The sequence below is a fragment of the Neomonachus schauinslandi genome, chromosome 10, assembly GCF_002201575.2.
Source record: "Neomonachus schauinslandi chromosome 10, ASM220157v2, whole genome shotgun sequence".
In the NCBI taxonomy this organism is placed as follows: Eukaryota; Metazoa; Chordata; class Mammalia; order Carnivora; family Phocidae; genus Neomonachus; species Neomonachus schauinslandi.
In genome coordinates this window covers 108729773-108752914 of record NC_058412.1, presented here as the reverse complement: position 1 = coordinate 108752914, position 23142 = coordinate 108729773, and the positions used below count along the sequence as shown (strand labels likewise).

At 40.8% G+C, this 23142-nt stretch overlaps 1 protein-coding gene across 1 annotated transcript in view; it reads left to right on the top strand.

The window, feature by feature from the left end:
• Positions 1 to 23142, top strand: part of ATRN (attractin) — a 164307-nt gene that overhangs the window by 71441 nt on the left and 69724 nt on the right. The window contains exons 7-16 of the mRNA XM_021689144.1: positions 2581 to 2671; positions 3579 to 3822; positions 4778 to 4961; positions 5997 to 6151; positions 9229 to 9313; positions 16763 to 16983; positions 18960 to 19081; positions 19931 to 20069; positions 21684 to 21874; positions 22154 to 22373. Of these exons, the coding sequence (XP_021544819.1) occupies positions 2581 to 2671; positions 3579 to 3822; positions 4778 to 4961; positions 5997 to 6151; positions 9229 to 9313; positions 16763 to 16983; positions 18960 to 19081; positions 19931 to 20069; positions 21684 to 21874; positions 22154 to 22373 (1652 nt within the window). The remainder of the gene's footprint in view (positions 1 to 2580; positions 2672 to 3578; positions 3823 to 4777; positions 4962 to 5996; positions 6152 to 9228; positions 9314 to 16762; positions 16984 to 18959; positions 19082 to 19930; positions 20070 to 21683; positions 21875 to 22153; positions 22374 to 23142) is intronic.

The window sequence follows — 23142 nt, the reverse complement described above, 5'->3', positions numbered from 1 at the left end:
GATGGCTGCAGAGCTGGAAGACGCCTGTTTCTGAATTCCTGAAGTTTGTCTTTGCTTATCTGCTTGTCCAGGTCTTAGAACTAGTTGTTCAGTATTCTATTATCTTGGACTGAGCTCCCGGAAGAATTTATTTAGTACTTGGAATTTCTTATGCTTTATTGCCTCAGTATTTTTCTTAACTTGTATTTGCTTCTCTGGATCGTAAAAAGAGTCACAACCTGTTATGTAAGATCTTTTGGCAGTTCATGTGCGCCAAGTTATTGGGACCTGCCAGTGCCTTAGTGTCTCTGACAAGCTCTTGAGCTAGAGCTGACCTGTCATTGACTAGGAGGAGCAAAATGCATTAAGATACAGATTGAGCACCCTCCATGTCACTTGAAAGAGAAGGGGATTAAATCATCTAGAGATTTGGGCTCCCTCTTTCCTCCCTTTTAAGCTTAGAGAGACAGGCCTCTGGCTTGAACATTAGGCGTATCATGTGTTTTCAGAAGCCATGCTAGTCCTCAGGAAAGACCTTCTGCAGCCAGAGCTCCATAAAAGTATTGCAGTGGTACGTAGTCCATTTTGTAAAGACATTACCCTGTTTGGATGTTAGTTATTTCTAAGTAAAATATAATATTGTGACTTTAAAAATTAGTGAGAGAGAAAGAAGAAAGGAGGGAGAGAAAGGGAGGAGGAGAGAAAATGAGAGTGACTGAGAGTTCTTCAGGCTTCCAAACAGAAAAGTAAACCACATAGAAACAGGAAAAATCAGACTGGCTTTGGGCTTCTCCATCATAGCATTCACTATCCGTATTATTCAGGGGAGCAGCATCTGCAAAGTTCTGAAGGCAAGAAAGGATGGCCCAAGATATTATACCCAGCCAAATGTCATTCAGCTGTAAAGCTAGCAAGCAGATATTCTTAAACACCAGAGAATTTAGGGAAAGGAGCCATTTATGAGCTCCACAAGAAAATAACCACTCAGCAGCAAAATCCAGCCAATTAAGAAGTAAAGACTCAAGGAGAAGTTGTAGTAAGAGGATGGTGAGGAGATTGCTTCAGCTAAAAAAGAGGTCCAGTACTAAAGAATTATGGAATCACAGTTATAGAGTGGAATGTATTGCAGACCTGGACAGTGTAAAAATTACATAACAAAAATTGGGAGAAGAAATGGGAGGAGATGTGGGTGCTAAGGTTTTCAACTTTCAAGGCAGGAAGTTAGTGGATTCTGTCTAAACTTAATTTTGTATGTAACTTAAAAAACTAAAGTGAATCCAACTTCTAAATAATTTTTCATGTGTTTTTAAAAACGTGGAGTATTCAAATAATACATAAAATAATAGCTGGTGTTAATGTAGTATTCATATTCAGTAAATGTCACCATTTTGTTTTGGATCATGTGTAAAATATTTAAGACAAAAGGAAAGGTTTAGAGAAGAATAATGAATACTAATGCATACACCACCTAGGTTAGGAAATAAGACATTGCTAATATAATTAAAAACCCCTGCATGCCTCCTCCCCAGTCTCAAAGATAACCAATATCCTGATTTTGTGGTGTCGTTTGTTCACATACATATCTTTACACTTTTAATATACATGAACATATATTAGAATTAATAAATTTTCTGTTTTCAGTCATTCAAAACAGTATTCTGCAGTTTGATTTTTTAGCTTAACATTTTTTGAGATTTATGTTGAGAATGTATTGAGTGTATTTTTCACTGTATAATTCTATTATACAGATATACTACAATTTATTAATCCATTTTCTATTGATGGACATTTATTTGTATCCTTTTTTGCTTTTTATGTCGATAAAACTTTCTTATATCTTCTTAAAACATTACATAATAATGTTTTTCATCATATAAAACTTGGATTATTCAGGAAAACGTATAGAAAATAACATTTATTTAAAGTAGAACAATAACATTGGTTTCCCTTTGATTTCTTTTTTCTATTGAATTATATACAAATTAACACTATTAAAAGTATCTATAGCATGATCCCCTTTGTATAAATATATGTTGTCAGTGTATTCTTCTGTTTGTATATATGCATCGAAAAATGTCTGGAATGATGTTTACTAAATGTTCGTATTTTAAAAGTCTTTAAGTGAATTCATTGTATAATTGAAATGCCAAATGATATTCTAGCTTTCTTGAACATATGACTTTAAAAAAATCAATTAGATAAAGAAAAGGAAAAGTTAGTTTTCTTTTACTTAATCATCATTCCTTTTTCAGTACCTGTCTTCAATTTCAAATGACTAAATGAAAGAGAAGTTATGGCAGTGAATGTCCCTTCAGTATAACACAACTTGCAAGTGATTAAGACTGTATGTAGAAAAGGTTTTCAGGAAGCGTAGGAACTTCCAGTAGATTTTTTTTTCCTCATCCCACGGTTGTGCAGCCCAGCCCCCCTTCCCAAGTTCTGATATGCCCCATGGACCCAGCTGTTAAGTTTGTTTGTTTGCAGAGCTGCCTCATTGCATTGCTTGTTTGGAGCATCTCCAAACTGCATGATATCAAATAGAAGAATATAAGATACTCTGCTTTGTCATTTGGGTGAAAATATGATCTGTTCATTTTGTAGGTATGACCTTGCTTCTAGGGAGTGGCTTACCCTGAACCATTCCGTGAACAGTGTGGTTGTCAGATATGGCCATTCTTTAGCATTATACAAGGTAAAGTGTCTCCCTTCTGTACCAAGCTAGAAACTTCAGTCTTCCACACATGCCTTATTATATTATGTAGTTGAAAAGGTACGTAGTGTTGGGGTTTTGTCTCTAATCTTTTTTATTGTGGTAAAAAACACATAACGTAAAATTTACTGTCTTAACCATTTTTAAGTGTACAGTTCAGTGGTATTAAATACATTCCTAACGGGCAACTATCATTACCACTCATCTCTGTAACTCTTTTCATTTTGTAAAAATATAACTCTATGCCTATGAAACAGTAACTCCGCATATCCTTCCTCCCCTCCAGCCCCTGACAACCACCATTTTACTCTCTGTCTCTCTGATTTTGACTTCAGTTTTGATTTTTAGTTAGGGAGAAACTTTCTGGTTTTTTGGGGGGGGGTATATACAGTTGGCTAAGTTGTAAGTGGAAATTAAAGTTGGAACCAGCTTGACCTGAGAGATTTTAATGGATTCAGATTGTACTGGGATATTATGATTGTAGTACTAAATGGTTAAAAATTAATACTGTGTAAATCAGCTTTTATGTTAATTAGCAAGTTTAGCCAAGAATAGCCACATTGCAATATAACTGAATAATCACTTTCATTTCCTTGTTTTTATGGTTTACGGGAGGATGAGGGAACTCTTCAACTTTATTTTTCCAAGCCGTTTTATACCGTGAGACATCTCATATGAGGAAGTCCAAGAACAGTGGCAAAGTGTTGGAGATACAGAATATGATGTTTTATTTGATGTTGTTCCTTTCATTCTTTTCCTAATAATTCACTAAAAGGTGTATTTCACTAGCACTTCTTAAGCTAAGAATAACATCGAGGTTTTGAACTTTTCTTTCTCAAGTTTGATGCTTTTGATTTTTTTAGAATTTTGTTTGCATTTTTTTCCCTAGGATAAAATTTACATGTATGGAGGAAAAATTGATTCAACAGGGAATGTGACCAATGAGTTGAGAGTGTTCCATATTCATAATGAGTCATGGGTATTGTTGACCCCTAAAGCCAAGGAGCAGTATGCAGTGGTCGGGCACTCGGCGCACATTGTCACACTGAAAACTGGCCGAGTGGTCATGCTGGTCATCTTTGGTCATTGCCCTCTCTATGGATATATAAGCAATGTACAGGAATATGACTTGGGTAGGTGTATTTTTTCTAGTGGATCCTTTTTGAATGTCAAATTTAAAACCTTTACCCTTATTATTATGGCTGTTTAACAAGATTCCACCTAACCTTGACCCCAGTACTTTATCTTGAAATGCGGTTGATGTTGATGTGTTACCAGTGAAATGCAGATGATTGCTGCTGCTATGTAGTATATATTTGTTACCATCAATTTGGTGAGGAGCTAAGGACGACACTAAATGCTTTTGGTGTTGAAAATAAATAAATAGGGGCGCCTGGGTGGCTCAGTCGTTAAGCGTCTGCCTTCGGCTCAGGTCATGATCCCAGGGTCCTGGGATCGAGCCCCAACATCGGGCTCCCTGCTCAGCAGAAAGCCTGCTTCTCCCTCTCCCACTCCCCCTGCTTGTGTTCCCTCTCTCGCTGTGTCTCTCTCGGTCAAATAAATAAATAAAATCTTTAAAAAAAAGAAAAATAAATAAAAATGATTTGGAACAACAGATACTCTGAAGAAAAAAATTTAGACGACCCTTTAGAGATTGGTTTAATGGACTGTGATTTCCCTTTAATGTGTAATATTTCCGTTGGTTAAATTTTATTGTATCTGTTGTGGTGGTGTGGGAGCACCACCTCTCATTGATAGTTTGAGAAAGTAGGTCCATAAAGTACATCTGTGTATTGGTCACTGAAGGTCTCAGGGTATTAAGTGTTCAATTGAGGGAAATCTGAGTCTTTTAAATTTAATGTAATTATTTTCCTACATGGTATAGTAGAGCGTCAGAACATTTTAACAGATTGATGTTTGGCCACCTGGCTTTGTTACAAGTTTTAGATGGCCTCCTTTTAAAAATAAAAAGATAAAAGAAATCTATACGTATCAAGCCTCCTGAAATCTCTTATTTTAAACCAATTGGTCATTTTAAGTATTAGGAGGAGCCTGCAATATTTGCCTTTAACTGTTTTCCTCTTCCAGCTAAGAACACATGGAGTATATTACAAACCAGCGGTGCCCTTGTCCAAGGGGGCTATGGTCATAGCAGTGTCTACGACCACAGGACCAAGGCCCTGTATGTTCATGGGGGCTACAAGGCTTTCAGCGCCAATAAATACCGGCTCGCAGATGATCTCTACAGATACGATGTGGACACCCAGATGTGGTGGGTGCTTTTTCTTGAGCTTTTACTCTAAGGTGTGAATTCTAGCAATTGTCGGGAAAATATTGGGCTATATTTTTGTTTTCAGGCCTAGCAGGTAATTCTCTTCAGCATCGTTGGTAGAGAAATTGGGAAAGAAGCAGAAGGTAATAATGTAGCTAGTATTTATTTTGTAGCCTTATTCTGTAATTTTGTAGTAGATTGATTAGAAAATGCTTGATATTTTTTGACTATTTTTTCAATTTTCATAAACTCAGTACCTCTATAAAATTTTAGCTCTTCAAAACCCTGAGGAATAAATTGTTCTACAAAGCTGTAATGTATGCACATTGCTGTAATTAGGTAAAACATACCCAGTTTTTAACCTTTTCTTGATGACTAAAGTGTCATCATTGGGGTTAGTTACTGGCATCCCTGCATGAAATCATCAAACAGAGGTGGTCTCACGACCTGAATTAGAACTCTCCTCCCTCTGCTATAAACTGAACTATATATAAAGTGTGATAATTTTAATAAATGTAAAACAAATTTGAGTTATGAAATAATGTCATTATATAAAGCAATGATTTCTCTTCTTTCTTTTTGTATTTCCTTACATATTTGAGACCATGCTCTGGGATACCCTTTTACATTCTGTCTGTCATTTTTAGTGGCTGGGTAAATACTCTGTCATGTGGGCGTACTGAGATGGGGCAGTTAGAAGTTCTGGTTTCTAGTTGTTGTCTTATTATTAAGGCATTGTATTATAAGCTTTTGTCTGTATTTGATGTGATTTCTACCCAGAAACGAAGTACAGGGTCATATGAGGTAGGAACAGTTTTAAGACTCTTAATATGTTTTGTCAGAATTCTCACAGGCCTTAAAATTTTACATATTTATTTATTGTTGAGAAAGTTATTTATATATAGGGAAAAATCTAGAAGTATTTGCACATTTGGATCTGAAGTTAAGAAAATGGTTGTGTTTGCATTAGCAGATAGATGATAAATATTCTAAAAAACTAACCTTGTATTTATTATCTTTAAATAAACTCAAAAGGACCATTCTTAAGGACAGCCGATTTTTCCGTTACTTACACACAGCTGTGATAGTGAGTGGAACCATGCTGGTGTTTGGAGGAAACACACACAATGACACATCCATGAGCCATGGTGCCAAATGCTTCTCTTCGGATTTTATGGCTTATGACATTGGTAAGTTTCCTAAAGCCATTTTAGTTTCAAGAATCTTTTTTGTCTATGAGCAACATTTTCTTCTTTTGAGAGAGAGCAGGAGCCGGGAATGGAGGGGCAGAGGAGGGGGAAAGAGAGAGTATCTTAAGGAGGCTCCACCCCCAGCACAGAGCGCAGTGCAGGGCTCGATCTCATGACCCTGTGATTATGACCCTTGCCAAAATCAAGAGTCGGACGCTTAACCAACCGTGCCACCCAGGTGCCCCTGTAAGCAGCATTTTAAAAGAAACTGAAAATATCACTAGTTGGAAGTGTCAGGCCATTTGAAAGAGGTCCAAATGGTATTTTTTATATTCATGTGACAAATACTATACATCTGTTTAAAAAAAAAAAACATTCTATATTGAGTTCTTGTTTATATTTCTTATTTAAGTTTTTAATATATTTTTCTATATTAAGTTCTATTAAGTGAAATTACTCCCATTAATTGGTTGAATGTTAATTTTTGAGGGTGAGTTGGGGTGACCAACTGCTCTTCTGTGTTACAAACAAATGCCTTATGTAATAGTCTTATGTAGGGGGCGCCTGGGTGGCTCAATTGGTTAAGCGTCTGCCTTCGGCTCAGGTCATGAACCCGGGGTCCTGGGATGGAGCCCCACGTCGGGCTCCCTGCTCAGCGGAGAGCCTGTTTCTCCCTGTCCCTCTGTCTGCCGCTCTGCCTGCTTGTGCGCTCTCTCTGTCAAATAAATAAATAAAATCTTTAAGAAAAATAGTCTTATGTAGTTGTGACCACCAGCATTGTGTTAAGTTGGTTTAACTAACAGCTTTATCGCATTCCCTAAAAAATTGGTTTTACACATTTTTGAAGTCTACTTTGATATGGAATTTAAACGTTTTTTGGAGTGGTAATATACTTGACCAGAAGAGGGCAGTATTTGTTCATGCAAAACAAATCCTAGAAATTCTCTTGTGTTAAGTATCATCAGATGTTCTTTTTTAGCAAACACGTGTGCCAGCCACTGAGCTTGGGGATTGTAAGATGAGTAAATTACAGTGCTTGCCCTCACAGTGGGGGAGGCAGAAAGCTGAGCAGACAATATAATTGCAATTCAGGGTGTTATTTGCTCTGAGAGGAATATATGAGAGCATCTATGCGCATGCCTTAACTCAAGAGCAAAAGGGTTATGATCAGGGGAAGCCTTCTTGAGTAGGGTCTGGGTCCCGAGGAAGTCAGCGAGGTGAAGTTAGGCAGCACTTCCCACATGAAGGAAGCCCATGTACATGGAGACACAGAGGCAAGAAGAGACCCTGCCACATACTTGGGGCCTCTTGAGTAGTTTTGGCTGTTATCAGCTGTGCATCGGGGAGGAATGGCTTCTGGCAGAACTAGAGAAGCAAAGAGCTAGCAGACTAGTCAGATCTTGAGAGACCTGTTACATCATGCTAAGGAATTTGGGCTTTTTGAAGAATCTTACAGAAGAGCTGATGGAGTAGTATTTGTGTCTTAAGAAGATGTCTTTGTGGCATTGTGGTGAGTAGTTGGGAAGGGGCAAGATAGGAGTTCGGAGGCTGTTGCAAAATCCCGAGGAGGGTTGGAACCAAGGCTGTTGAAGTGGCAGTGAGGTTAAAGAGAGAGGTGGGTTTGAGAACTGCTGGGAACTTGGGGATCGTTGGGGTGTGTTTTGAGAGAGGCGGACACATCCTTATTGCCAGGTACTTGGTGGTGTTTTGTCAAAAGCGTGGTAGACGGTGCTTTTTACCAAGGCTGGAAGTAGAAGGAGAGGGACTGGGTTGGGAGGAAAGGAGTAAAATGGGCTTGGGGGCATGTTCAGCTGGAGATGACCATGGGACCGAGGCATACGGAGGCCAGTGGGAAGCCCAAAGCAGGGGCGAGCCTCTACGGAGCATGTATCATCAGGGATGAGCAGAGAGCCAGAGAACGGATGGGTAAAAAGTCTGCGGGAGAGTGGAGACTGTGCAAGCATGTTGGAGAAGCAGGAGGAACATGAGGCAAGATCGGTGACCTGTGAGAGAGCAGTTACCAGTGGCTGCAGGGGACTTAAGGAAAACGAGGCCTGGAGAGCCTTTTGGATTTGGCAACAGTGATGTCGTTTGTTAGCCTCTAGACAGGAAGGAGTAATCCAGATTGCAGTCATGTAAGGTGAGAGGTACACCATGAAGGTTGACTGTTTTAGTAAAAAAAAAAAAAAAGAGAGAGAAAACGAAAAAAAACCCCACTTCTCTGTGAAGGGAAGAGAAGGCATAGTTGAGTGCCTCCTTGAGCACATTTAAAAGCCAGGCGGGACAAGAGGAAGGGGCTCCTGCCACCTTGTGGTTTTAGGGAGAGAAGCAAGGTGGGTGGGCAGGAAGCTATGAGAGTTGATGGCCTCTTCTCCATGTGAAGACCAAGGAGTCTAGGCTGGGGAGGAGGAAGTGAAAGCTATTGTTGTTAAGGTGAATAAAGGTCTGGATCGAATAGAAGAGTGTTTGCTTAGTGAGCGTGACTGTCTGAGTGTTTCAGAGAGCGAGTATGAGTGAGGTTGGCAGGGTTTTGCGGTGTCAATTAGATTAAGGTCCAGAAGAGAATTGCTAGCATGGGTCAGAACAAAGGAAAATCAGTAGATCCTAGGGGTTCTAGGAAAGGACTTGAAGTTTGAATTTTTTTTTAATTTTTAGTTTTCATTTTTCACCTGTATTTTCCTGTTTTAGCTGCTGAGTTTGGGCAAATCAACATGGAGTGGAAAATAATTACGGAATGCACATATTTTACTTACATAAGTTTTGAAAAATATAAAATTTACCTAAGTTAAGAAGCGTGCTAGTGGGTAAAATTGATGGGCAACAGAATGAGTGATATGAGGGTCATGGATGTTGGATGCATTCATGAATTAGAATTGCCGTATCGTCCTACCCTTCTTCCATGCCCTGCTGTTCTGCTCTTGCTGTATTTTACCTCAGAAATAATGGCGTGATTAAGAAAAACCAAGAGATACATTTTATGAGGTTGTGCTTGTCACAGTCTTCTCCCCAAAGAAGATACCATTTCCCACTGATTAGGAACAGCGGTTCCGTCTGAAATGTATTTTTTTTGCTCCTAGCTTGTGACCGCTGGTCAGTGCTTCCCAGACCTGATCTCCACCATGATGTCAACAGATTTGGCCATTCAGCAGTCTTACACAACAGGTACTTAACTGAAGAAGCGCTTGTCCCTTTTCTCTTGTGTTTAAAATGTAAGCAAAGTTGAACATGAAGAAGTGGAATTGGACTTAACATATTATTTGCGGGATCCCTTCAGCCCATTAGTTTGTCACAGAATTATGTAGGTCTGAATTTCCTGATTTCTATTTAAAATGTCTGATGTGGGGCACCTGGGTGGCTCAGTCGTTAAACGTCTGCTCTCGGCTCAGGTCATGATCCCAGGGTCCTGGGATCGAGTCCCACGTTGGGCTCCCTGCTTGATGGGAAGCCTGCTTCTCCCTCTCCCACTCCCCCTGCTTGTGTTCCTGCTCTCACTATCTCTCTCTCTGTCAAATAAATAAAATCTTTTTAAAAAAATTTTTTTTAAAATGTCTGATGTGGATTTGAATTACTTCTGATGCCAAGTTTGTTAGCATGCGGGAGTATGCTGTGATTGGTGCTGTCTGAATGCATGGGACAACAGTTCTGTGCAGTTACTGTCTTATGTCCCCCACTGGTCACTGTTGTTTGCAGTACTTGGGTTGTCAGGTTTCTTATCCCTGCATCTGAGTGGTAAGGAGGGATTAAAAAAAAGGAGAGAGGACACTTCGGATGGGAGATAGGATCGAGGAACAGAGGTGGGGAGATTGTGAAGCTTCAAACAGATAAATCTGCAGTCTTTGGATATTCTGAAGTCTGTACTGCATTTCATTGCATCACTCAAAGATGCCTGGCCTGAGCTAAATAAATCTGCCCCTGGAGAAGGGGGATCCAGAATGGACACTCTGCCCATTCCTCACAGTGTGCTTTTAAAGATTTGTGATTTGTTGGGGAACCTGGCTGCCTCAGTCGGTGGAGCATCCAATTCTTGACCCCAGGGTTGTGATCTTGAGCCCCACATTGGGTGTAGAGGTTACTTAAAAATAAAATCTTAAAAAAAAATAAAGATTGGTGATTTGTTAAACAGCCTAATCACGTTCTTAATTTTTCCCATTTTGTTTCAGCTGTTATGAGTATTGTCTGTTTCTCCTCCTAAAATTCTGAGCCTTATCGATCCTGGAATTACTTAAGTGCTACAACACCTACATTATGTTAGGATTCCTTGGCTTTCAAAATTTCTGTTGTTATGATGCAAGATGAGATGAAGACCTGGAATTGGAAAAGATGAGCCAGCAGCATGTCTTGCCAATGTCATGAAGGAAGAATTGACAAAATTCAGATAGTTAGATATTGGGAAAAGGTGACAACTTTTTAAAGTAATCACTCAGCTGCAATTTAGTGATAAACGTGGTTTTCCCGTGAGAACATGGGAGAGTACAGACTGACACCCTTACTCATTTGAAGTGTCGTCTTAAATTGTAGGCTGATACTTCCTCAGTGAGGAATACCCTGAAGTTTTCTAGTGAGTCCCTCTTAATGCTTTCATCTGAAAAGCAGTGGGGCTGTTTTGTCATTACCTTGGGCGCCTGGCCTCTGCTTTATTCATCTTTGTGCCCATGGTTCTCCTAGCACAGTATTTAGCACATCATAGACATTCTCTAAATTGTAGCAGCTCTTAGCCTGACTTATAATAATGTTTTCATTTCTGTGTAATTCCAGTGGTGTATTTGGGCCTATCTGTGAATCATCCGTGTGTATGAGGCAGGGTGGGAGGGGGCAGCCGATGACAAGAGAGGCCATGACTAGTTTCATTTTGTGAAAGAATTTACTGGGAGAGAAACTTTGGTATCATTTCTTCTTATTCCAAGTGGTGGTTTTCTTAGACCATCAGCAGCTTTGGGTTGGCCATACCTCACTTAGTTGCTGTCCTCGTGGTTTTTGTGAGGGAGGTGGGGTGAGGAGCTGGCCGTGAGGCACTGGGGCTGCGAAGAAGCAGCTGTTCCTTTCACTTGCCTGCTCCAGGCCTTTTTGAAGGGCTCTTCGTACCTCACATAGCCCACGTGTGACCAGATGGATTCAGAATTGCTGAAAACACCAGCTCTCCGGGGGCGGTGGTGGTGGAGCTTATTTGGTTTAAGCAGCAGATTGATGAGTTGAATCCATACTGCTAAAAAAACGTGATACTAGGGCGCCTGGGTGGCTCAGTCATTAAGTGTCTGCCTTCGGCTCAGGTCATGATCCCAGGGTCCTGGGATCGAGTCCCACATCGGGCTCCCTGCTCCGCGGGAAGCCTGCTTCTCTCTCCTCCACTCCCCCAGCTTGTGTTCCCTCTCTTGCTGTGTCTCTCTCTGTCAAATAAATAAATAAAATCTTAAAAAAAAAAAAAAACAAAAACGTGATACTAAACCAATAGTGAGATTAGAAATTCAGTGACCATTTTTGGTCACTGAAATGTGTCCATTTTTAGATATAGTATATAACACATACTTAGCCACAAAAGTCTTTATGCGTCTAGTAAGTTAGTCTTGTGTTAATTTGAAGGAAATTGAGGCAAGTGAGAGTGAATTTCTTGATGCCTCACTGTGGGTTAGTTCTCAACTTCCTGGCAGATCATAGGATCTCAGAGTCGGAAGAGATCTGAAGTCATCTGCTCAAAACTTCCACTTACTGCAGTCACCCCCTTTAAACATGTCCAGGGATGGAAAACCCACCTAAGAAGGAAGCTGCTTCCTTTTCTGTAGACGCCTGTCATTAGCAGGTTCTCCTTTATATTATCTGGAATCCACTTCTCTGTCTCTTCTGCCAAATGATCTTGTTTCTGTTCTTCAGATTTTTGCCAGAGGTTTTTATGTTTAAGGATAGCGTTGTGTCTCTGGTCTGTATAGCCTCCAGCCTAACTCTTTCTTCAGGTTCTAATCTGGCACAGTGGTTGGCAGGATTGAGGATGTCCCAGCAAATGTCACACGAGAGGCACAGACATACCGTGTATGTGGTGGATATGGCCCAGTGTACCCTGCGAGACCAACTGCATCATTTGCTGGCATTGGCCTCCCACAGTAGCATTTTAAGAACTTTCCCTGGAGCTACTGCACAATTGCTTTTGTTTTGAATATGTGTGATTCTGCATATATGACCTGTTAACAGCTTTACTGAAGTAGAGTTGATACACACAACAGATTGAATATACTTACAGTGTATACTTTGATAACTTGACGTGAGTATACACTTGTGAAATGATCACCATGATTGAGATAACATATCCATTACCCACAAAATGTCCTTGTTCAAAAATGTCCCGTCTATATTCATGAGGGATATTGCTCCGTAGTTTTGTGGGTGTTTTTTATGATACATTTGTCTGATTAATATTGGACAGAATAAATTAGGAAGTATTCTTTCCCCCTCTAGTTCCTGGAAAGACTTGTAAAGGATTGGTATTACACTTGACATGTTTGATGTTTGGTAGAATTCATCTGGGCCTAGACTTTTCTTTGTGGAAAGATTTTAAAATTGTGATTCAGTCTTTACTTGTGATAGGTTTAACTGTTCAGATTTTCTATTTCTTGCTAAGCAGTTTTTTTAGATTTTTTTTTGATTGTGATAAAATTTTCATAATGTAAGGTTTACCATCTTAATTATTTTGACATGTGGGTTTAATAGCACACATTGTATGCAATCATCACTGCCATTCATCTCCTGAATTTTTTTCATCACACAAAACTGAAACTTTCTACCCATTAAACATTAACTTCCCATTCTGCCCTGCCCCCATCCTTCGGCAACCAGCACACTACTTCCTGTCTCTATGAAGTTGACTACTTCAGGTACCTTTGGCTGGAATCATACAGTATTTGTCCTCTTGTGGCTGGCTTATTTCACTTAGCATAATATCCTTAAGGTTCATTCATCCATCTTGTAGCAGGTGTCAGAATTTCTTTCCTTTAAGGCTGAATAATATTCTCATATACGTACACCACATTTTGTTTATCTATTCTTCTGTCAGTAGATACTTGGTTTGCTTCTACCTTTTGCCTATTGCAAATAATGCTGCTATAAACATGGACGTACAAATATCTGTTTGAGTCCTAGCTTTCGGTTCTCTTGGTTATATACCCAGAAGTGGAATTTCTAGATCATACTGTAGTTCTGTTTTTAAATTTTTTGAGGAACTAGATAGTTCCGATAATCAGTCTTGCTAGGAATTTGTTTCATTTAAGTTGTCTAATTTGTTGGTATAAAAGTTCCTGTTTCTTCATATGCTTTTTAATTTCTGTAAGGTCAATAAGATGTCCCTTCTTCATTCCTCATTTTGTTAATTTATCTTCTGTCTTTGTTCTTGGTCAGTCTAGCTAAAGGGTTGTCAATTTTATTGATCTTGTCAAAGAACAAATTTCTGATTTCATTTTTCTCTATTATTTTTCTGTATATATTTTATTGTTTCTTCTTGATATTATTTTCTCCCTTCTGATTGCTTTGGGTTTAGTTTGCTTTTCTTTTCTAAAGGTGGAAGCATGGGCGCCTGGGTGGCTCAGTCGTTAAGCATCTGCCTTCGGCTCAGGTCATGATCCCAGGGTCCTGGGATGAGCCCTGCATCGGGCTCCCTGCTCTGCGGGAAGCCTGCTTCTCCCTCTTCCACTCCCCCTGCTTGTGTTCCCTCTCTCGCCGTGTCTCTCTCTGTCAAATAAATAAATAAATAAATAAATAAATAAATAAATAAATAAATAAATAAATAAAAATCTTCAAAAAAAAAAAAGGTGGAAGCTTAGGTTATTGATTTTAGATTCTTTTTTTTTTCTAATATATATGTGTTTAGAGCTGTAAGTTTGTCTCTAAGTACTACTTTAATCCCAACCCATAAATTTTGAAATGGCATATTTTTGTTTTCATTTAGTTAAAAGTATTTTCTAATTTTCCTTGTGATTTCTTCTTTAACCCATAGGTTATTCAGAATATGTTGTTTATTTTTCAAGTATTTGTGGAGTTCACAGATTTGCTACCTGTTGATTTATGATTTAATTCCATTTTGGTGATCAGAGAACATACTTTGAATATTTCCTTTCCTAAAAAAACAAAAACAAAAAACACTTACTGAGTTTTATTTTTGTTTTTGTTTTTTTATGGCCTAGCATATGTGGTCTCCCCGGGAGAATGTTCCATGTGCCCTTGAAAAGAATATGTGTGCTGCTCTGTTTAGGTGGAGTGTTCCACAGATGCCAGTAGGTCAAATTGGTTGATAATGTTGTTCAAGTTTTGTGTATCCTTGTTGATTTTATGCCTAGGTGTTCTCTTATTAGGAATGAGATATTAAAGTCTTCAACTATTATTGTTACTTTACTATTTTTCATAAGGCAGACCTGACAGCAAAGAATTTTCTTAGTCTTTGTTTATCTGGGGAGGTCTTTATTTCAGTTTCATTTTTGAAGGATAATTTTATTGGATAGAGAATTCTTATTTGACAAATTTTTTTTTTCTTTCCATCACTTTCAGTATCTTATTCCTCTGCCTTCTGGCTTCCATTGTGTCTTAGCCATTAATATTAATGTGATTCTCTTGTATGTGAAGAGTTATCCTACTTTTGTTGCTTTTAAGAATTTCTCTTTGGGTCTTCAGCAGTTTTTGATTATAATGTGTGTGAACGTGGATCTTTTTGTGATTGTTCTACTTGGAGTTTGTTGAGCTCTGTGGATGGATGTATAGATTAATCCTTTTCATCAAATTTGGGGAGTTTTCAAATATTACTTCTTTAAGTATGTTTTCTGCTCTCTCTTACTTCTTTCCTTCTGGGACTCCCATTATGCTTATGTTGGATACTTGACAGTGTCCTGCAAGTCTCTGAAGCTCTTTTCATTTTCTTTGATATTTTTTCATTTCTTTTCTTCAGATTATACAATCACTATTGATGTGTCTTTAAGTTCACTGTTTCTTTCCTCTGCCAGCTCAAGTCTCCTCAGTCCCTCTAGTGAATTTTTCATTTCACTTATTGTACTTTACAACTCCAGAATTTCCTTTTAATTATTCCTTATCATTTATGTCTCCTTATTGATAGTCTTTACTTATTGAGTCATTGATATCCTATTTTGACTTAATTCTTCAGACATAGTTTTCTTGGAATATATTTGTAATAGCTGATTTGAAGCCTTTGTCTTTTGAGTCCAACATGTGAGTCCCCTCAAAGACTGTTTTGCTTCATCTGTTTGGTTCACACTTTTTTGGTTTTTTGGTTTTGTTTTTGTTTTTTTAAGATTTTATTTATTTATTTATTTATTTGAGAGGGAGAGAGCACGAGCAAGGGGGTGGAGTGGAGGGAGAAGCAGACTCCCCGCTGAGCAGGGAGCTCAATGCATGGCTCAATCCCAGAACCCTGGGATCATGACCTGAGCCAAAGGCAGATGCTTAACCGACTGAGCCATCCAGGCTCCCCTGTATATCTTGTAACATTTCGTTGAAAACCAAGCCTTTTAGGTAATAATCAGATGTGGATTCTGATTCCCCCACCATCACCACTGGGGGTTGTTGTTACTGTTTGTTTAGTGTCTTGCCTAGACTAATTCTAGAGTCTGTCTCCCCAGTGTACCACTGCTGATTTTTTCTGCCTAGTTGTTTTTTCTTGTTTTTATTTTTAAACCTGACTTCCTAGGGATTACCTCCAAAGAGTCCTAGTCTTTTTTTTGAGGGGTAAGGGAAAGAATGGTTTTTAGATATCACAACCTAAGTACTAGTCATATCCATTGCTACTAGGTTGGTCATTGTTTCTAGCCCTTTTAAGAAGATATGTTAAAGAGGGGTGCCTGGGTGGCTCAGTCAGTTAAGCATCTGCCTTCAGCTCAGGTCATGATCCCAGGGTCCCAGGATTGAGCCCCGCATCCGACTCCTTGCTCGGCGGGGAGCCTGCTTCTCCCTCTCCCTCTGCCCCTCTCCCCCGCTCGTTCTCTCGCTCTCTCTCTCTCTGTCTTGCAAATAAATAAATAAAAATCTTTTTTAAAAAAGAAGATAAGTTAAAGAGAAGCTTTGTTTTTGTTTTCTTGTTTTTATTTAAAATTTTTTTTAAAGATTTATTTATTTGAGGGGGGAGGAGGGCCAGAGGGAGAGGGAGAGAGAGTCCCAAGCAGACTCCATGTTGAATGCAGAGCCTGACGCGGGGCTTGATTTCACAACCCGGAGATCATGACCTGGGCCAAAACCAAGAGTTGGATGCTTAACTGACTGCACCACCCAGGCGCCCCATTGTTCTTGTTTTTAAATGAAAAAAGAGTGTGTGTGTGTGTTTTCCTTCTTCCTTCACTAGATAAATGGTTGCATACAATATATACTTTTCTCTGCATTTCCTTTTTTTTTCACATAGCAGTATATCCTGAGGATCACCCCATAGCAGTATGTAGAAATCGTCCTCAGTCCTTTTTACATCTACCGACTGCTAGTTCATTGTGTGGATGTACCATAGTTTACTCACATCACATTCTGAATTGATGGATATTTGGGGGCATTTTGTCTAAAGATTGTAAAAAGCCTATCATGCATCTGTATATAGAAACTTTCAGTAAACTACTCCTCTCCTTTTTTTTTCCCCCCTTTTAGCACCATGTATGTATTTGGTGGTTTCAATAGTCTCCTTCTCAGTGACATCCTTGTATTCACCTCAGAAAGGTGTGGAGCACACCGGAGCGAAGCTGCTTGCCTGGCAGCAGGACCTGGCATCCGGTGTGTGTGGGATACAGGGTCATCTCAGTGTATCTCCTGGGAGTTGGCATCTGAAGCACAAGAAGAAAAGTTCAAATCAGAATGTTTTTCCAGAAGAAGTATGTTTTTTTCCTTTTCTTAAAATTTAATTAATTCAAAATCTCATTTTGTCTGAGTTATGAAGGTATTTAGCATATGTGCATTTTTTATGTTCATTTTATTATCCCAAATTGTTTGGTAATAACTGGTGCAAAGGCCTTTTGGGTGTTTGAAGATAGTTTTGTAAACCTCTTTACAGTGGATGGGAACACCATGTGGCTCCTAGAAGCTGTCTGTGAGTGATGGAGACAAAACCCCCTTGGCATTGCACAGATTTTGTATACCAACTCCTGAGCCTGCCACTTGGTCCCAGGCAATGCAATACAACAGGACCTTTTTGTGATGATGGAAATGTACTATTATGCATTGGCCCAGTATGGGAGCTACCAGCCAGAGACACTTGAAATGAGACTGGTGTGACCGAAGAACTGAATTTTAAACTAAAATTAAGAACCACATGAGGCTAGTGGTGGCTGCCTTATTGGATTATGCAGTTCTAATGTTAAGGATGAGATTAAGAGGGCCAGACCAGAAAAACTGTGTTGGAGTAGAGGATGGAGGTAGTGTTGCCCTCTTTGCAAAGCATTCCTTCTAGCTTCTCTGGTTGGGCACAGCAGTGATAACAAGACAGAGAGTTGCTGAGCTTGACCAGTGGTCCTGGCTTCTAGAACCACCCCTTATGTTTTCCAAGCTTTCTTCATCTTGCCTACTTAGCTGCTTATGTTTTTGCTCTGAGATAGAGCACAGTGTAATACAGTGATGTAATAGCTGAGAAATCCTTCAAAAAAAAAAAAGTCTCCGCGAAATATTTGTTCACTTCAATTATTTTAAAGAATGTTGACTGAATTTCTTAACTGTTGGAGTTGGTGTAGCAAGTTACCTTGAGGGTTAGGTGGATAGAGTCAGCTTTCACTCTACTGGAATGCTCCAAATTAAGGTGAGCATAAATCCCCAAAAGGACACCCAGACAACTTCCCAGTGAGTGCTGGAAAACTGAGAGGACCAGAACCTGGTAGGGTTAGACAGTGTCTACACTGTCTCTTCAAAGGAATAAAATCTGTGAAATTGGTTTTTTTTTTAACCAAATTTTAAAAGTTCAAATTAAATGTGCAAGAGTATAGGAAGTAATATTTAATTACTATAGGTGGTTCAATAAAAACCTCTTTGCTGTGAACTCATCTCAAATGTCGCATCCCTGGTCACTCTGCTTTCTGTGTGGACCCAGTCCTGGGGGTGATGACCAGGGCAGGTAGAGTAGCCTAAGGAGCATGCTTTGCGGGGGGAGGGGGGGCTACCTTATCTTGTCCATGGGTTCCCCCATGTGCCATGTCCATAAGTGGATCAGTAGATCAAGCAACATGGTTGTGCAGCCTCTTTTTTGTTGCTGACCTTGACCTGTCTAGGGTCAGTAGGAGATGCAGCAGGTCTGTAGTAGCCCAGAATTCTGAAACTTGCACTCTTAGACTTACATACATGTGTAGATTGTAGCTCAGCCTAGTGTCTCCTTTGGGGTTCTGTGGTGCTGCCCGCTTCCTGTGCCCAGGTTAGCCTTGCATTTGTAGCTGGGGGGGACGGCTTGGTCTTCTACATTACTTTGGCTCTTGGGCGGCTCTTGGTGTTGATTCTGTTGCTGGTTGCTTTTTTTCTTGGGAAGAAAAGTATTCAAAGAACCAGACCTACTTCCATTATATCTCATTGTCCTTGAGTTAAAGTAACCTATCTTTGTTTTTCCCTCTCTCTGTACTTTTGTTGGGGGCAGGGAGCTTTACAGAATAGTGTTTCTTCATATTGTTTACTTATTTCTAAGTACTCTTTTAACCTGAACACACTGATATATCTTCCTGCCAGTTTTTCTTCCTATTTTACTTGCCAACCCTTGTTACTTTTTTTTAAAAAAACCTTAGTCTCAGATTGTGCTCAACAGCAGCTGTAAATGTCCTGTGACTTATTCTAAGGAGAAGCTGTCACAGTTGATGAGTTTTTCTTCTTTTCATAGCTCTTGACCACGACAGATGTGACCAGCACACGGATTGTTACAGCTGCACAGCCAACACCAATGACTGTCACTGGTGTAGTGACCATTGTGTCCCCGTGAACCACAGCTGCACAGAAGGCCAGGTCAGGGGCCGCTTCTCAAGGGTTTCAGAGGATGAAAAAACCCCAGGGGGGTGGTTAGGTGTGAGATTATGGTGTGTATGATACAAATACTGGCCCAGAGGGATTTTTAAAACCTCCAGTATAGTTTTAGAGTTTATTATTGCTCAGGCTTTCTTTTAGGAAGGGATGCTATATACATCCTAATTTCGAAGGTCCTGCTAGCCACAAGGATTGGTGTGTAGTATCTTAGAGGAAGGTAGGACTGTTACTCTGTGTACTCCCCATCCCTAGGCATGGCTGTCGCTAGGTCCTAGATGCTTGGTGTGAGGCTTGTCCCGGTGAGCTCACTCTATCTGTGCAAGCTCTTGGGAGCAAGTTAGGACTTGAGACTGAAGGTGAGTCAGGCAACTTTGCAAAATCTCCTTGTCTTATGTTATATTGTGGCTCAGTATAATTTATGCTCATCATTTATGATTTTTTTATTTAGGTTATAGGGCAAAAAAAGATACAATGACTCAGCCTCTGTAGTTTTTGACAGCTTATTCTGTAAAGCAGTTCATAAAATATGAAAGTTTTAGACTGGGAGGCATTTGAAAAGCAGCAGGTTGAACACCCCCATTTCACAGATGAGCAGGTTAAAGCATGGTGTTTAAAAGAGCGCATTGCCTCCTTGCCATGTCAGGGCATGCCCTGTGCAGAAGATTTCAGCACACTGTTTCCCCTGCAGGGCTGCTTTATCTGCATCTTACGTATTTCTTTATTTGCGGTTTGCTTCCTCAGTTAGATTTTGTTGATTTTAGTATCCTGTTTGTGCTCCCTGTGAGTTCTGTCCGTGGATTGAGAGAAAAGCTTTTGTCCACTGTGTTCTAGATCTCCATTTCCAGATACGAGAATTGTCCCAAGGATAACCCCATGTACTACTGTAACAAGAAGACCAGCTGCAGGAGCTGTGCCCTGGACCAGAACTGCCAGTGGGAGCCCCGCAATCAGGAATGCATCGCCCTGCCCGGTAGGCCTTGTAGGGGCATCTGGATGTGTGCGGGTCCAGAGGCTTCACACACACCCCCACCCCAATACGGTGCAGCCTAGATTGAACCCAGCAGAGGGAACAAACTCATTTTATCCATTCATTCCCCCATACCACTATTGTGGTGATTTTTTAAAACGAAAATACAGTTCTTAAGCATTTGCTCCTCTTGTCCTTTGAAATAAAGTGAAGCATCATCTCCTGCTCTGGAGCATAGAATGACAGCTTGGCTCCATATCATCGAGCCTGCTGCCCTGTCCCCGCTCGCCTCTGCTATGGTCACCTGGCTATAGAAAGCAGCAGTCTTGGCAGCCAGTCTGCAGGGCACTTTGTGAAGAAGACTTCATACTGACCACTGGGATTAGGCTGTCAACACCTTCTGACAAGAAGGAGGAGAGATGCTTTTATCAGCAGCACCCCCGTGAGGTGATCTCCAGTCCTGAATACCTTAATTTATGGCGTCTGAGGTTCAAGACGAAGAGTTGAGGACCTCAGGCTAGCCAGCCACAACAGAAGTTCTGTGATATATTTGCTCGACTGGGATTTCTGAGAAGGGGGACATCGATGGTTCTGTGCAGCACCTGAAGCATGCACAGGGCAGCAGGGTCTGCCAGGCCCCTTTTCAGTGCCCTTTGGGAGTACTTGATTCAGCTTGCATGAGCGTGAGCTGCTTTTCTTTACCTCATTGCAACAGACTTCAGTGTACTGCGGAGTACCTGAGGATCTTGTCAGAAGTCAAATTCTGGTACACATCAGGGGAGGGGGGCTAGAATCTACATTTTAATGAGGAGGGACACTGATGCCACACTTGGAAGAGCAGATGCTTTATTTGCTCTTACATGATCCCTTTCCTGTGGCACCTTCCACTTGCCTCACTGACTGGTCCCGGGCTTCGCTGGTGGTATCTCCAGGGTACTGGGTTCTGGCAAAGTTGCCTTGCTTGTTCCCTGTCTCCCAGGAAGCGCACAGAGCTTCTGTGCAGTTTGGGGCATGGAGCTGAACTGGGTGGCTTCGGGGCGATCACAGGAGCAGATTCCAGTCTTACCTTGTGTGCTACACTTGTATCACGTAGGGCTGTTTGTTTTTTTCTGAGAGGGATATTTCCACCTCACTTTCAGGATGTTGTGTACCCTTGATTTTACCTTCCACTTGATGTGAAACAATGAAGCTTTGAAGACCATCGTCTTGTTCACTCAGCGACTCACTTCCATTCTCCAGTTTTCTTCCCCACCCTTCCAATCCGCATACTCATTTTTCTGTTCTTTACTTAGGATTTTAGTCTTGTTTCTAATTGTTCTTCAAAAGGGGGTTTAGAAATCTAGCACTGGCACCTAAGATTTTTTTCTTCTAAGACATAGAGAGTTGACTGTAGACTATGCCTCTTAAGATCCAGGTAATAGGACTGGTGAAGTCTAACAATCTTGTATTCTGCATCGGTCCTTAGTAATGTGTCGGATGCCCTCACCACATCCTAGTAAAGTACCGCGGAATTCAAATCGCAGAAACCTTTTAGGTTTCCGATCATTCGAACTGGTAGTATAGTAGTTTTGTGTGATTTCTAAAACTTTTTTTTTTTCCCTCTCCCCTTTACAAAAGAAAATATCTGTGGCATTGGCTGGCATTTGGTCGGAAACTCCTGTTTGAAAATTACTACTGCCAAGGAGAATTATGACAATGCTAAATTGTCCTGTAGGAACCACAATGCCTTTTTGGCTTCTCTTACAACCCAGAAGAAGGTAGAATTTGTCCTTAAGCAGCTGCGAATAATGCAGTCATCACAGAGCATGGTGAGTTCACGTCCTCAGAACTTCAGCTTCTAGTACCCACCCTTGTCCTGGGTGCACGCATACAGCTTCCCCGTGGTGTGCCCGGCAGGCAGGGTTCTAGTGCATGAGTGTAGTTGGGGGGGGGTGACGTGATGGTCTGTCCTAATCTGCCGTGGCTCGATTGGGATGGGGAGGTTTTCCTTCATCTGCGGGGCATATGTAACTTAGTGGTTTTTATCTAGAAGGCTCTTTTGCTCAAGACATCTCTTATATTCAAAGCTGTATCTCTTTTGCCTATAGTCCAAGCTCACCTTAACCCCATGGGTTGGCCTTCGGAAGATCAATGTGTCCTACTGGTGCTGGGAAGATATGTCCCCATTCACAAATACTTTGCTCCAGTGGATGCCGTCTGAGCCCAGTGATGCTGGATTCTGTGGAATCTTGTCAGAACCCAGTACTCGGGGCTTGAAGGCTGCAACCTGCATCAACCCACTCAATGGCAGTGTCTGTGAAAGGCCTGGTAAGTATCTGGGTGAATGATGTATCATTGGAAGTTCACTGAAAGAGAGACGTCTGTAGGAGGCGTAGTGAAAGACTGGAAGGTGTGAGATGATCAGGAAAAACAGATGGGGAGTATTGATTTCAAGCACATGAAGCGGAGTATAACCCAGCACTTAAAAGTGGAAGGAAATAATCTCCGGCTCTGAATAGTATGAGCCGGAAGCATAAACAAAAATAACTAACACTACTCAAAGAAGCTAACATTGTAATTAGCAATGAGATTGATTGGTTTGCTGACCGTAAAAAGTACTGAGAATTGCTCTGAAAGGCAAATGTCTTAAGGTTGGCAGAGAAACGCTGTGGAAGAAAAGGACAAAAAATGCAAAGAAAATACCAGAAAAGCAAGCAGGTCACTGCAGGGACAGTAGACAGAAAGCATCAGTGGGGAGAAAAATGGGGAGAGCAGTTACACGACAGAAAGCAGAAGCTGGCCGGAACTGTGTTAGCGCTGTGGGAGAGTACTGAGGAGCACACACTGGGGAGCTTCTCGGGTTCACAGCTCCCCCGTGGGCTACATTCAGGCCTCCCGTGGGCAGGCTCAGGGGCAGCATCTGCAGCACGCAGACGAGCCGAGACGAGCATCTTACCCTGCAGAGGGACTCACGTGCAGTAGGTGGAATTTTGTGCGTGCTTTTTGGGACGCCATTGACATCGTGTCTCATTTTAGGAAGGTACTCTAAGTCATCTGAGGAGTACAGAGGTGTAGAAAAGAATTCATAGCCCTGTAA